Raw genomic sequence first — 12,566 nt, 5'->3', positions numbered from 1 at the left:
GATGCACATCATGCGAACCTTTAGCATCCATAGATTGTGTAGAAGGATTGTTAGGCTGCATTCCAACATCCTACGCATTGTTAACATTGCTTGCTTAAAACAAATATACTCACTTTATATTGGAACTTAACATCAAATAGACTAATTGGTAAAGTATTCAATTTGAAATAAATTTCATTTAGCTTATTTACCTGTGGCTCAGATGCATCATTATTAGAACCTTCCACACTGATTTCAGCTCGTAGCCATTCAGCCATGGCTCTATAGCCTTGTTGGAAGCCAATTCTCTTATCCTCTTCTGTGAGGCATCTCTTGAACTCTAAGCCCTGCATTTTTGCGTGGTATGGTGAATTTTACTTGCATTGTTTCATCAACCAATGGAGGGTAGTTAAAATATCAACAAAAAATCATCTATATCCATCACAATATAATAGGAGAAAAATCGAGCAGTTTTGATGGAGCAATCTACTATATAAATGTTGCATGTTTGTATGCTTTTCTTGTACCAACATATTTTCTCCAAATTCTTAAGTTGGGTAAGAGTTAGTTTAGCTCTTTGGAAATAAAAATGGCTTCAAGTGCTGCTGCATTCCCTCATTCTTTCAATAACTGCCTTTATTCTCAACTATTGGAGGAAAATTCAGTCTCAACCATGGCCTCCATTTGTGAGATTTCTTCATATGAGGATTTTGTGAACGAAGAGAAAAGTAAAATATTAGTGATTGGATCCACTGGTTATATTGGTTGCTTTGTTGCTCTTGCAGCTGTAAATGCAAGCCATTCTACCTATGCTCTCATTAGACCCATCACTGCCCATGATTCTGCCAAAGAAAAGTGCCTCCATGAATTGAAAGATTCTGGTGTTAACATTGTCTATGTATGTCACTAGCTCTATTCATAACTAAGATTTTGTGGTAGATATGTATGGCACAGTTGTAAAGTGTGTGTACTTGTTTAAAATATTGATTTTACAAACTGTAGATTGTTTTGATTGGTCATATAGGTTTAGAATATATGATTAAGCTTTGCTTGTTTGTTCATGGTAACTACTATTGCAGCTATTTGCTAAATTGTTAGGTCATCTCACAAATAATCATGTTTGACTGTCTTGTTGTGAAGTTGGGTATTTAGAAATTATGTTAAGAAGGGGTGTTCGGTTAGTGATCTCCTTATCAATGAGTCTAATTTGGTTGGGATCATGAGCTATATTATAGTTGTAAAAATTTGTGTTGTAATGGGTTTTATTAATGTCTACATGTTCTGTAATGGGTCTTATTAATGTGCATGTATATTATAATGGGTGTTCTGCAGGGAGATTTAAGTGATCATAATTCAATGGTAAAGGCCATGCAAGGCATTGATATTGTTATTTCAATTGTGGGTGGTGGTCAACTTACAAATCAGCTTAAGATTGTAGACACCATTAAAGAAATTGGCACTATTAAGGTTAGAACATAGGACCCTAACATTATTACCATGAATGCTTATTAGCTGTAATAGACTTAAGAATTGTTGAACTTTGATGCAGAGGTTTCTTCCTTCAGAATTTGGGCATGATATAGACAGAGCCAATCTAGTAGAACCAAGGCTAAACTTTTACAAAGAAAAGAGAGTTTTTAGGAGGGCAATTGAGGCATCCAACATTCCATACACTTACATCTGCTGCAATTCTATTGCTGGGTGGCCTTACTTTTATCATACCCATCCCTCTGAGCTTGCTCCTCCCCAAGATCAGTTTGAAATCTATGGAGATGGAAACATCAAGGGTGAGATTTTAAATAATGTCATATTAGTAAATGAAGGAATCTTCACTAATCTAGATTGCAGAGTCTAACTTCAATTGTTGAATTGTTTATACTGAATATGAAAATCCACTACTGTTATTATATTCTATTGACCTATTTATAATTGATGAGCTAAATAAGGGAGTCCTAGCATTTCTCATCACATTATATAAAAAATTTGATACAATTTTTCATTTACTAATACTTACAACTCTTGTTTGAAGTTTCAAAAAACCACCAGAGCCGAGCTTGTATGTCCCGTGCTTTTCTAGTCTTGCCTTTGTTGCCTTTGATGTGTCAGGCAATCTATGAAAAGTTTGAAATATGTTAGATAGTATAAATATAGAGGTTAATTAGTACATAATTAGATTCTCAACAGTATCACATACCTTGCTGTACTCTCCACTGGTGTAATATTATTTTTCTTTTCAGCTTTATAATTTCCATCCAAAATTAGAGCCTGCCACTCAGCCTCAAGAACATAGGGTGGACGCTCGTACCTAGCGTTATCTCGTAAATTTTTTCTATACTGGTTCCTAATATACTTCAAACATAAACCATCTTTTTCAAGGAGCTTGTTTCTCTCGAATGCACAAGGTCCAAAGAGTTGGGTCATGCTCTCTATAAGATCATCCTTCAACGGTTTGTGTTGGTTATTCCACCTTTTAAGTAAAAAAAAATATGTTAGACTCATAAATGAAGTGAAGCTACTTTTAATATATATAGTTCAAGAAATGAATGAAAAGGAAAACTATTATAGCAATGATATGAAATCAAAATAGTGGTTTGGGGTTTTAGTTAGGATATGATGTTCCACCAGGTACGCATGGTGGGCCTGAATATTTGCAAACACTCATCACCAAGTTTTCTACAAAAAAGATCATTCCCTACAAAACAATCATGGGATCATTAGTTGATAAAGAGTGATAAAAAACTAAATTACTTCTATATCACTATAGAATAATAATAACTTTAAAGTACCTGGAACTTTGGCTACTTTTAATGGAATGCCTTCATCGTCGCTGACGATCAATGTGACATCCTTCACCGTTCCCGTACTAGGAACATAGGAACATCCAGGAAATGATACTGCAGCTCCTATTGCAAAAAGTTTCATAAGTTTCATAAGTCTTTGTCACGAAGTATAAAAGAACAAATGATAATTGATGTTAAAAAGTTGTAAAAAAAAAATTGTTTGTTGTTGTCATAAGAGAGAAAAAGAGGGATTTGTGTACCAGTAGATGGTGCAACAGTCGATGCCTGTAAGTTGCGTATTGCTAACTCAACAGTCAAAAAGAGATTTGTGGTTGTCTTGGATGGGAGGCGACATCATCATAGGATTCAATTGATGTGAAGCTGAAGAATAAAATTGTTAGAGCATGCATAAATATAGAACGCGTGGGCTAGCATGGACAAGATTGTTAGAGCATTAAAAAAAGGATTGTTTGAGCATGTATTGTCAATGATTATGATCATTCCTATATATATTCAGTGGAAAAAAGAAGTGGGGAATGGAACATGCGATCTACCTGAACCACCTGCAGCACCCTCATCATGGGAACGGGGCTTGAAATCACGCAAAAAACTCTGTAAAGACAACGCATCCATATTTTAATTAATGCCATAAAAGAGCATAACATAAAAACCATTATTGAACTCTTGTTATAATTAAAAATTTCATTAATACTTACTTTTAAAGTTTCAGAGGTGTGCATCAATTCAGCTCCCCTTTCTCTTATTTCCTGAGTAGTAGGCTTTATGGTTGCCAAACGTAAAATTTCTCTGCCAATTTTCTTTAGCAAATTTTTAGTCGAACCGATCGGGTCATCGGTGTCTGCTAAATCAATATAAAAAGGGTCCTCCTCAGGGGGGGGCTGCTGATCAGGGACTGCAGGTTCCTTTCCCTCCCTCCGACCACTGGCCCTTTGTGACAACAATAGTATTAGTATTATCAAAATTACTCCAAAAGAATGAAGAAAACAACATTAAAAAAATAAAATTTTGCTTCTATCTAGTTTGCACAATTACAATGAGTTTTACTTGCTCGTGTGTAGATGAGTCGGGAACATCGTCAGCATCCCCTTCGGGCGGTTGCTCCATATTGTGCCCTTGTGTCAAAGATCAAGTATAAAAATGTTAGCAAAAAATTTATTGACTAAATGGTATGTTGGAGTCATTGATTAGAAGTTGGTTTAATAGTATGTACCACCCCCATGATAGTAGCCTCGTTAGTATCTATGCGGTTCAAATTGTAATCAATAAGAAGCTCTTCCCCTGCACGTATTGATTTTATCGCATAGATGAATACACAATTTCCCTCACACGCCTCAAATATGTGATTGGGTTGCTTTATAGTTGACCCAGGTCATGTAATATTTATAAAATCCGCAATATTCCCTATTGCTTTTGGCCTTCCATCAATGTATATAGCCACACTTTTACTTTGATTATTGTCTTGTTGTTGTATATAATTTGCCGAGAGGGCATACCTACGCATACCTTTTTTATATTTAACAATATGCATCCAACTTTTGTAATCGAAACATGGTCCAACATACTCCATCAATTCAGAAACTTTGTTGTAAGACAGCTTTATGCCGTCCATAGAAAATAGGCCCAAACCATGTAGTGATGATGGTGCTATGCGATATATCCTCTCGTTAACACAAAAATCAGTGTTTATTGGAGGAAGTTCCTTGGGTACCCAATGTTTCTGTAGATGTTGGTACCTCAAGGGCACCTTGATGTCGCCTTCTGTCTCATCATCATAAGAACATGACCCCCCTTGAGCAAGTAAAAATTTCATGCGTTTATTGAATTTCCTTCTAGTCCTTTGACCTCTAGTTAATCTCCCTGTTCTAGATAAACTACATGTCTCACTTTCCTCTTCTATTCCTATATTTCCCTCACTCGAGGAAGACACTTCTAAAAAATACCTATTCGCTGGTACTTGCAAATGGGAGAGATCTTAGAAGACATCAATCTTACTATACCTGTCGATCCATGAGACTGTGCAGGATGCTCCTGAAAGGGGTTCAGTTTCCTGCAAATGTAATTCAATTATCGTGAGCATAATCAAATCCATCATTAGCATCACATCAAATTTAAAAACATTAAAAGGTACACAATAAAACACTTAAATCAGGCTCACATTATAAGCCTGCTAGGGAAGTAGGCCTAGTGAAGGGCTAAAATTGGGTTTTTGTATCAGCTGATGAGTTGAGGGCTTAGTCACCTTGGGGACATTCTATTTGAAGTTGTTCGATGTGTGTGGAGGTGGAGGAAACACCTAGTTAAGGTGAAGTCAAGTTTGGTGCCTATTGAGGCATTGTGAGAATTTGATAGTTTGTTGATTAGATTGCTTGGATGAATCTATTGGATGGATTGAGGGACATTCATGGGATTATTCCAAAGATGTAGAACCTAAGGTGGCATAAGGATTTTGTGTGCACTCTGATAGGTTATGGAGTTGGCTTGGATCAAGAAGAGGGATCTTATGAAGATGCTTGGTTGGTGTTGTGAGAACACTATGGAAGTCTCTCTTGTTATGAATGATTGCAAGACCACCTAGGGTCTCTGCATCACCTACAGAGGAAGAATTATTAACCAAAAAATTGGGTAAGCACTTATATTATGTTTTCCCTATGATATTCTAGGTACAACTCCCTTTTATAGATATTTAATGAATTCCCTTTTCTAAACTAAACACTTACAAATGCTTTTGACCTGAAAGAAAATAAGGCTCAATACATTCATGCATCAATATGTGTTTTAAATAGTTTTATTTAATTAATTTAGATTAATAGTTAATTTAGATTACCAGTATTCTATTTGTAGTTGAAACTTGTAGCTTTTAAATAGATAATGAATAAACTATGTAACTATATATATAAGACAAATATATTTCTATCAAGAAATGAATATTAAATAGATTAAGGATTGATGGCATACCTCTAAATTCCATCATCATCATCCTTGTCATCATCATCATCATCATCATCATCATCATCATCCTTGTCATCATCATCACCATCGTCATCATCATCATCCTCGCCATCATCGTCGTCGTCATTATCGTCGTCGTCATCGTCGTCATCATCAACATCATCATCAACATCAACATAATCTTCATCATCATCATCATCAGTAGCAACATCATCGTCGTCATCTTGTTCTTCTTCTTCATGAAAATTTGTGTCAGGAACATCATCCAATAACTGTCGATTGTGATCACCATCTACATCATCTTCTACTTCTTTAGTATCTTCTTCTTCCATCGCATTATACTTTATTGGCCTTCCTCTTGGTTCATGTCTAACAACAAATGACCAACCCAGTTTATGTGGAACCTCTGAGTAAAATACCTGCTCACATTGGCTTGGAAGAACATAAGGCTCATCCCCAACTGGCTCAAATGACCTTGTATTAACCATTGTAAATCCATTATCATTTTCAATAACAGTTCTATCAGGATCATTTGGATTAAGTCGTAGCTTGTACCATTTGACAACAAAGAGTACTAATTTGAAGGAACTAAAGTCACACTCAAGTATCTCATCCAAAATTCCATAATATCAATTTTCAAACTCTTAAGGATGTAAGTCGTTTCTAGATGAAATATTAGTCACTTGAAAGATTGCAGTTATTCTTGAATCACAAGTTTTCTTCGTGTCATCCAACACTTTGACGCAAAATTTTTGACCATTATAAAACATAGCCTTGTGGTGTTTAACCTACAATAATATGTGAAACATATCAAAATTATTGTATCATGAGTTGATAAACATACGGGTGATTAATAAATTTGTACGTACCTAGAAATCTCTTGAACCACGTGCTAAATCTATTTCCCTTTGCGTAACATTGGAATCTCCATTACGATGAGCTTCTTTAACCAATGAAGATACACCTTCCCATGTTAATGTGCGACCCAAATTTTGACATCATTCAATCCATACCGTCATCCAATCAAGATTGTTTGCAATATACAAATATAGTGCATCCCACTCTCGAGCACCTGTACAAAAAAAAAGAAGACAACTTACAATCGATTTATTTTGAAGATTAAGAAATAATTTATTACAATAACATCTTATAATTTATTACCTCTCACTTTCCTCAATGTACCTTTCCCCATCAAGTACTCCCCTTCTAATTTTTTAAAAGGCTCAAGATCCCAAATGCGATCTACATGGATATTTGATGCAAACTTAGGAAGATATTCAGTAATGTACACCATAGTCTGGTATACCATATATCCCTCTACCATAGAACCCTCAAGATGTGCTCTTTGTTGAACCAAAGCCTTCAAAGATTTCAAATACCTCTCAACCATCCACATTGACCTAGTGTGTACAGGTCCACACAATTCAATCTCCTCCACTAGGTGTATGAGGTAGTGTTCCTGTGCATTGAAAAAAGTTGGAGGTAGACACTTTTGCATTTCACACAGTAAATGAGGAAATCTTCTCTTCCAATAGTTTATATCTTCTTTCTGGATTTCTTTAGATGACAACCACCTACATTAAGAGATTCAAGTCACAAAAAATATATAGATATGAGACTTTACAAAATAATATACAATAGATTACATAGCAAGAAAAAAAAATCGTGAATATAATAAATATATACAAAAAATTGAATAGATATTACTGCTTACCTCATATATTTTCCAAGATCGTATATCACTTGTTTGATGTTATTGTTGAAGTGCTCTGGGAGAGATAGAGGAAGCACGTACTGCAGTAATTATAAACCAATCATTTCATTGTTTTCTAACATAACATAATGAATAGTACACATAGTTTATGAATATATTGTAAATACAGAAGAACATAAGTTACCTTGATGAAAGTATGCCAATCATGCATTTTGAGCCCTGGCCCAAATTCACTTTTTTTTGATATGAGATTGTTTATGTTCACAGCAAATCCTGTGGGAAATCAAATTTTTTGTATGACTTCTTTTATGGCATCACTTTGCTGCTCCGTTAATAACCATGGAAGGGCACTTATATTAATCTGATCTCTGTTGCTATTTGAGTGAATGAAATTTTTCAATGCATGATTGGATTCATGTATGTCATTACAAATTTTGACAATTTTTCCTTTGTCACGCCTTCCATCCAATATTTTCCACAATGTCTCTATTATATTCTTTCCAATATGCATAGTATAAAAAAAATGCACAATTTGTAAGTGCTCGTAGTAGGGCAACCTACTAAATTTTCTGGGATAGCTTTTTAGTCCCTTTGGAAGGTTGTTAGTATTGCCTTGACGACCTTCACGATCATCAATTACACAATTAGTCAACAAAAATCACAATAGAAATACATAAATTACAAACATAAACCATTAGGTGGAACGACATTACCTCGACGATTAATTCTATTATATTCCAACTTCCATAGGCGAGGTGTCATTCTTCGTGGCTTTGATGTAATCTCTTCTTTGCCATTGAAAAGAGGTTTTTCCGTACTTCAATACTTATGATTCCTATGGAGGAAGTGTCTACACTCATCAAACACCTGCTTTCCTAAACTTTTTGAATGATGAGATTTCATCTTTGGACCACAAACTGGACATGCAAATTTTCCCTTTGTTTGAAGACCTACAAGATAATGATGTAATTGGATTATTAAATATGTTGATTTTTATAATTAGAATTATTGTGCGCAACTTGAATTCACTATAACATACCACAAAAATGTGTTAGCCCTAGGGCATCATGTATTGTCCATGCAAGTATTGCATGGAATTGAAATTGTCTTTGTCCTATTGGTCTAGACACGTCATACATAGTGACACCATTCCATAACTCCACCAACTCGTCGATAAGAGGCTCAATATATACATTCATATCTTTTACTTGATATTTACCTACTTGAATGAACAGTAACATTACATAATTATTGTGACCGTTTTACTGCAAGATTTGTAAGTACATGTAAATTAATAACTATCAAATGATAAGATACCTGGAACAATCATTGCCAACATAATGTGCTCCCTTTTTATTGACATCCATGGAGGAATGTTATTGTTGATAACAAAAACAAGCCACACCGAGTAAACAAATGTCATCTCTCCAAATGGATTGACACCGTCCACTGCCAATGAAAGCCTGAGATTATGAGGTTCTTCTTTGAAGTGTTGCCACTTTTCCTCTATGTGCATAAATGCCGAACCATCCACAGGGATTCGAATAATTTCATCTTGACTTCTATTGCGTGCATGATAATCCATAAATTGAGCCAAGCTACTACACCTAAATAATTGTCGCATCCGTGGAATAATGGGGATGTAACGAAGAACCTTTTGAGGCAGCTTTTTTGTTAGTTGATCTATTTGATATCTACTCGAATGACATACAGGGCATTGTGTTGCAAATTCATGTTCTTTATAATATATAATATGATCATTGGGACAAGCATGTATTGCTTCATACTCCATTCCAATATCTTTCATAACAATAGTTAATTCTTGATATGAGCGAGGTAGAATATTTGATGATGGTAACAGAAACTCGCCTATCAATCTATAGCAAAAAATATAAGTTGTTAATATAAACAATATTAGTGGTACATTATTCACCCCTTGTTAACTATAAAGACATATATGACATGCCTTAACATACGTGACATTGTTATGTTGGATAAACCATTCATAACCTTCAAGTTCAACAACAACAATATAGCAGAGAGAAGAGTTGTTTGGGAGTATTTATATAGGGGCTCGTATGCCTTCTGAAGTAGAGATACATCGAGGCTATCATCATCATCATGATCAGATATGCTTGGACTAGATGTGTCATGGATCAATGTATTTATACCATCCTCTTCAATTGTGTTTTTTGGCGCATGATCATCATCTTCCATGGGATCATTATCTTCACCTTGGATATTTGCACCTCCATGTTCCTCCACTTCGAAAACCATATTCTTCAGATTTTTGTGGTTCATATCATGTACTTCCCTGGGAAGATCAACCTATATAAAATTGATTAACATAAATAAACCATGATCATCAACTCATCATCAAGTGATTTCATATGTATATAAATTGTTAAAATGATATAATGAACGACTTACCAATGGATGATAGTCATGCCCCCCTTCAATGTGACCATTCTCCCTACAATGTCTCTTATCTGTTTTGATTAGCAGTCTTCTACGGTTTAAGCCCTTACAAATATTGCAAGGACAATAACATTTTCCATCACCTTTTCTTTTCAAGTTAGACCACAATCTAGTGATTGTCTCCCTGTTTTGTTCTTCACTTATATTATCTAACATGATCGTTCTTTGCAGGAAGCAAAAATCGGGCTATGAAAACTTCGGTCTACAAATTTCATAAACTAAGCAAAACTGTCAAAAGTACACAAATCTTCTTAGACTTAGCTAGATACTTTAATATTTTAAAAATACTTTCTTTGACTTTATTCCTAAGATTATTTGTAAAACTTTGACAAACCGCCTGAAAGTCTTATTTCAAGAGACCTTACAACATTAAGCCACTAAAAGAAATTTCAAAACATATAAGCTAAAAGTCTAGTTAAAATATACATTAGAATTTAAAAAAAACAATTTTCATACCCGAGCATGTGGCTATAACTCGTGCAACGACCTTCTTGCTTAGCTATAGAAGCTCTCCAGCAATCAAATTATACAAACTACAAGACCTAACAAAAATTTCAAAACATATAAGCTACAAGTCTAGTTAAAATATACATTAGATTAGATTCGACAATAGCAAGCAATGTTATTCAAAATTAGATTCAACAAACCTTAGCAGTGTAAATAGCCATCTCCTCTAAACTAGACTCCAGACATGAGGGGGCATTCACATACTCTTCCCTTAAAGGCATCCTGAAGAAAAAAAGCCACTATTCTTGAGTTTGTGAATTGCACCTCGAGATGAATGAAGCTTAAAAGGAATGAAAATTGTTTTCATACATTTAAATCAGGATGTAATATATATTCATAAGTATATACCTTGCAAGCACTTAAAATTGTTGTTATATGTGTTGCGGGAAAAGAAGAAGTTTATACTTATGTGTATAGATGCACTTCCTGTATGCAATCCAAAGCTTGAATGTTATCAAGTGTGTCCAATGATGGGGAGAGATCTCCATGCAAGTAGAAGATCTGCAATGAAACAAAAGAAAAGAAAAATTTCTTATAGTAAGAACAATTTTGTTGTGCTGCACAGGGTACCAACAAAATAGTGTATAATATTTTTTTCTTTACCTGGCTTTCAATTCAGCATGAGAGCCTTTAATAGAAAATTCAAGTTGATAACATATTTAACAAGAGCTGCAGGGAAGCATAGTTCCTGCGTAAGTCCAAGAAAATGTGTGAGGATTGACATAGATTTGCGTAAGTCCAAGAAGATGTGTGAGCATTGACATAGATTTTGTGAATATTTTCTATGTAATGAAGATTTTACTGCAAATGGAATGAACCTAGGGGTCGATTGGTAAAAATATTATTTGTATCAAATGGTGTAAAATTGAAACTAAAACCATTTCAACTGGCCATGCCACTCATGGACTATTCCTCCATATGTTATAGTACTTTCATCAGATATCACAAATATGAAATAGAATATGTAGCACACTGAAATAAAGCATTAAAAGATAGTGTCTAAATGTAATTAAATATATGGAACTGGTTATAAGAATTTGTATAAATCAATCAGAATGGGTTGAAATTAGTTCATCTTACTTCAGCATTTCATGTAACACAGCCAAATCCAAAAGAAATCTCATAGACAAACTACTTGAGATTTATAACCTTTATCTTCCAATATCCAATGGCTCCTTATAGGCATTAATACAAAGAAGCCAATTGTCAAAAACTGTGGCAGTGATAAACATTTTGAAAAATAAAATTGTATTAGGTATAAATAAAAAATAGTGAAGAATGGTGTAGACTTGTAGCCAGAAGATAACACAGTGAAAATTGATGAGCTCTTTGTTATCACCCACCTCTTTGTTCATACCTCGCTGTATTGGTAATTTATGTGTTTCATTATTCTTACTGGTTATATATTGCCTTTATTATGAAAAGTCAATTTAACCAATTAGAATATGAGTGCAGGTGAGTCCATGTACAGAAAGAGCAGTTCTAGATCAGTTATCTAGTTACTTCAGAGAACGACTTGCAGGCTATCCATCAATTGCTAGTGAAGATGAAAAAGTGGTAAGAACTTGTTCCCTTCATGTTGGGGATAACTATATCCTTATACTTTTTCAACCAACATATGTTTCAAAGTGATTTTTTACAACATATTTGCACTGCATCAGCTTGCAGACCCAAGTACGGACCCCAAAAGGCAGGTGACAACACGGTTGGTACGAATAGAGAAAAAAATGCTTAACACATGCCTAGAAGCAGTTAATGAAATTATTGATCGATTACCCGATCTTGCTGTAGCTCCATGTCCTAGTCCATACAGTCCCACATTGAAATAAAAATTTCCTTTGGGGTCTGAGTTGGAAGATTGTCTTGGTTGAGGCCATTCTGTAAGTATTTGATGTTTACATCTGCTGTATGCCATTCTATAAGTATTTGATGTTTAAATCTGCTATATGCCTGATGTCATGTAGCTTTCTACATAATGTACGTCTTCTTAGAATGAAAATTTCTCAATTATTATTTTCAGAATTTGTTATTGGTATAATCTCGTAGGTCTGATATATCTCATTAGATATCAATTCTGCAGAATATATACTTTAACCGACATGCAGATTCATGTTTTAAGCAAAGTTGTGCGGTGGATA

The 12,566-nt window shown here is 34.6% G+C and overlaps 1 protein-coding gene across 1 annotated transcript; it reads left to right on the top strand.

Annotated features, from left to right (window-relative positions):
- Nucleotides 1-568: 568 nt before the first annotated feature.
- LOC149568568 (eugenol synthase 1-like) lies at nucleotides 569-12,257 on the top strand. Its single transcript, XM_089816746.1, has 5 exons — nucleotides 569-877; nucleotides 1,312-1,446; nucleotides 1,529-1,766; nucleotides 11,900-11,985; nucleotides 12,090-12,257. Exons 1-5 carry the CDS (start codon nucleotides 569-571, stop codon nucleotides 12,255-12,257), a joined length of 936 nt encoding a protein of 311 aa, XP_089672872.1.
- Nucleotides 12,258-12,566: the final 309 nt, after the last annotated feature.

Source organism: Cupressus sempervirens, chromosome 3 (genome assembly GCF_028749045.1).
Source record: "Cupressus sempervirens isolate cs-2001-9-10 chromosome 3, ASM2874904v1, whole genome shotgun sequence".
NCBI classification, from domain to species: domain Eukaryota; kingdom Viridiplantae; phylum Streptophyta; class Pinopsida; order Cupressales; family Cupressaceae; genus Cupressus; species Cupressus sempervirens.
Note: the sequence above shows the minus strand (reverse complement) of the source record. Positions and strands in the feature narration are given on the sequence as shown.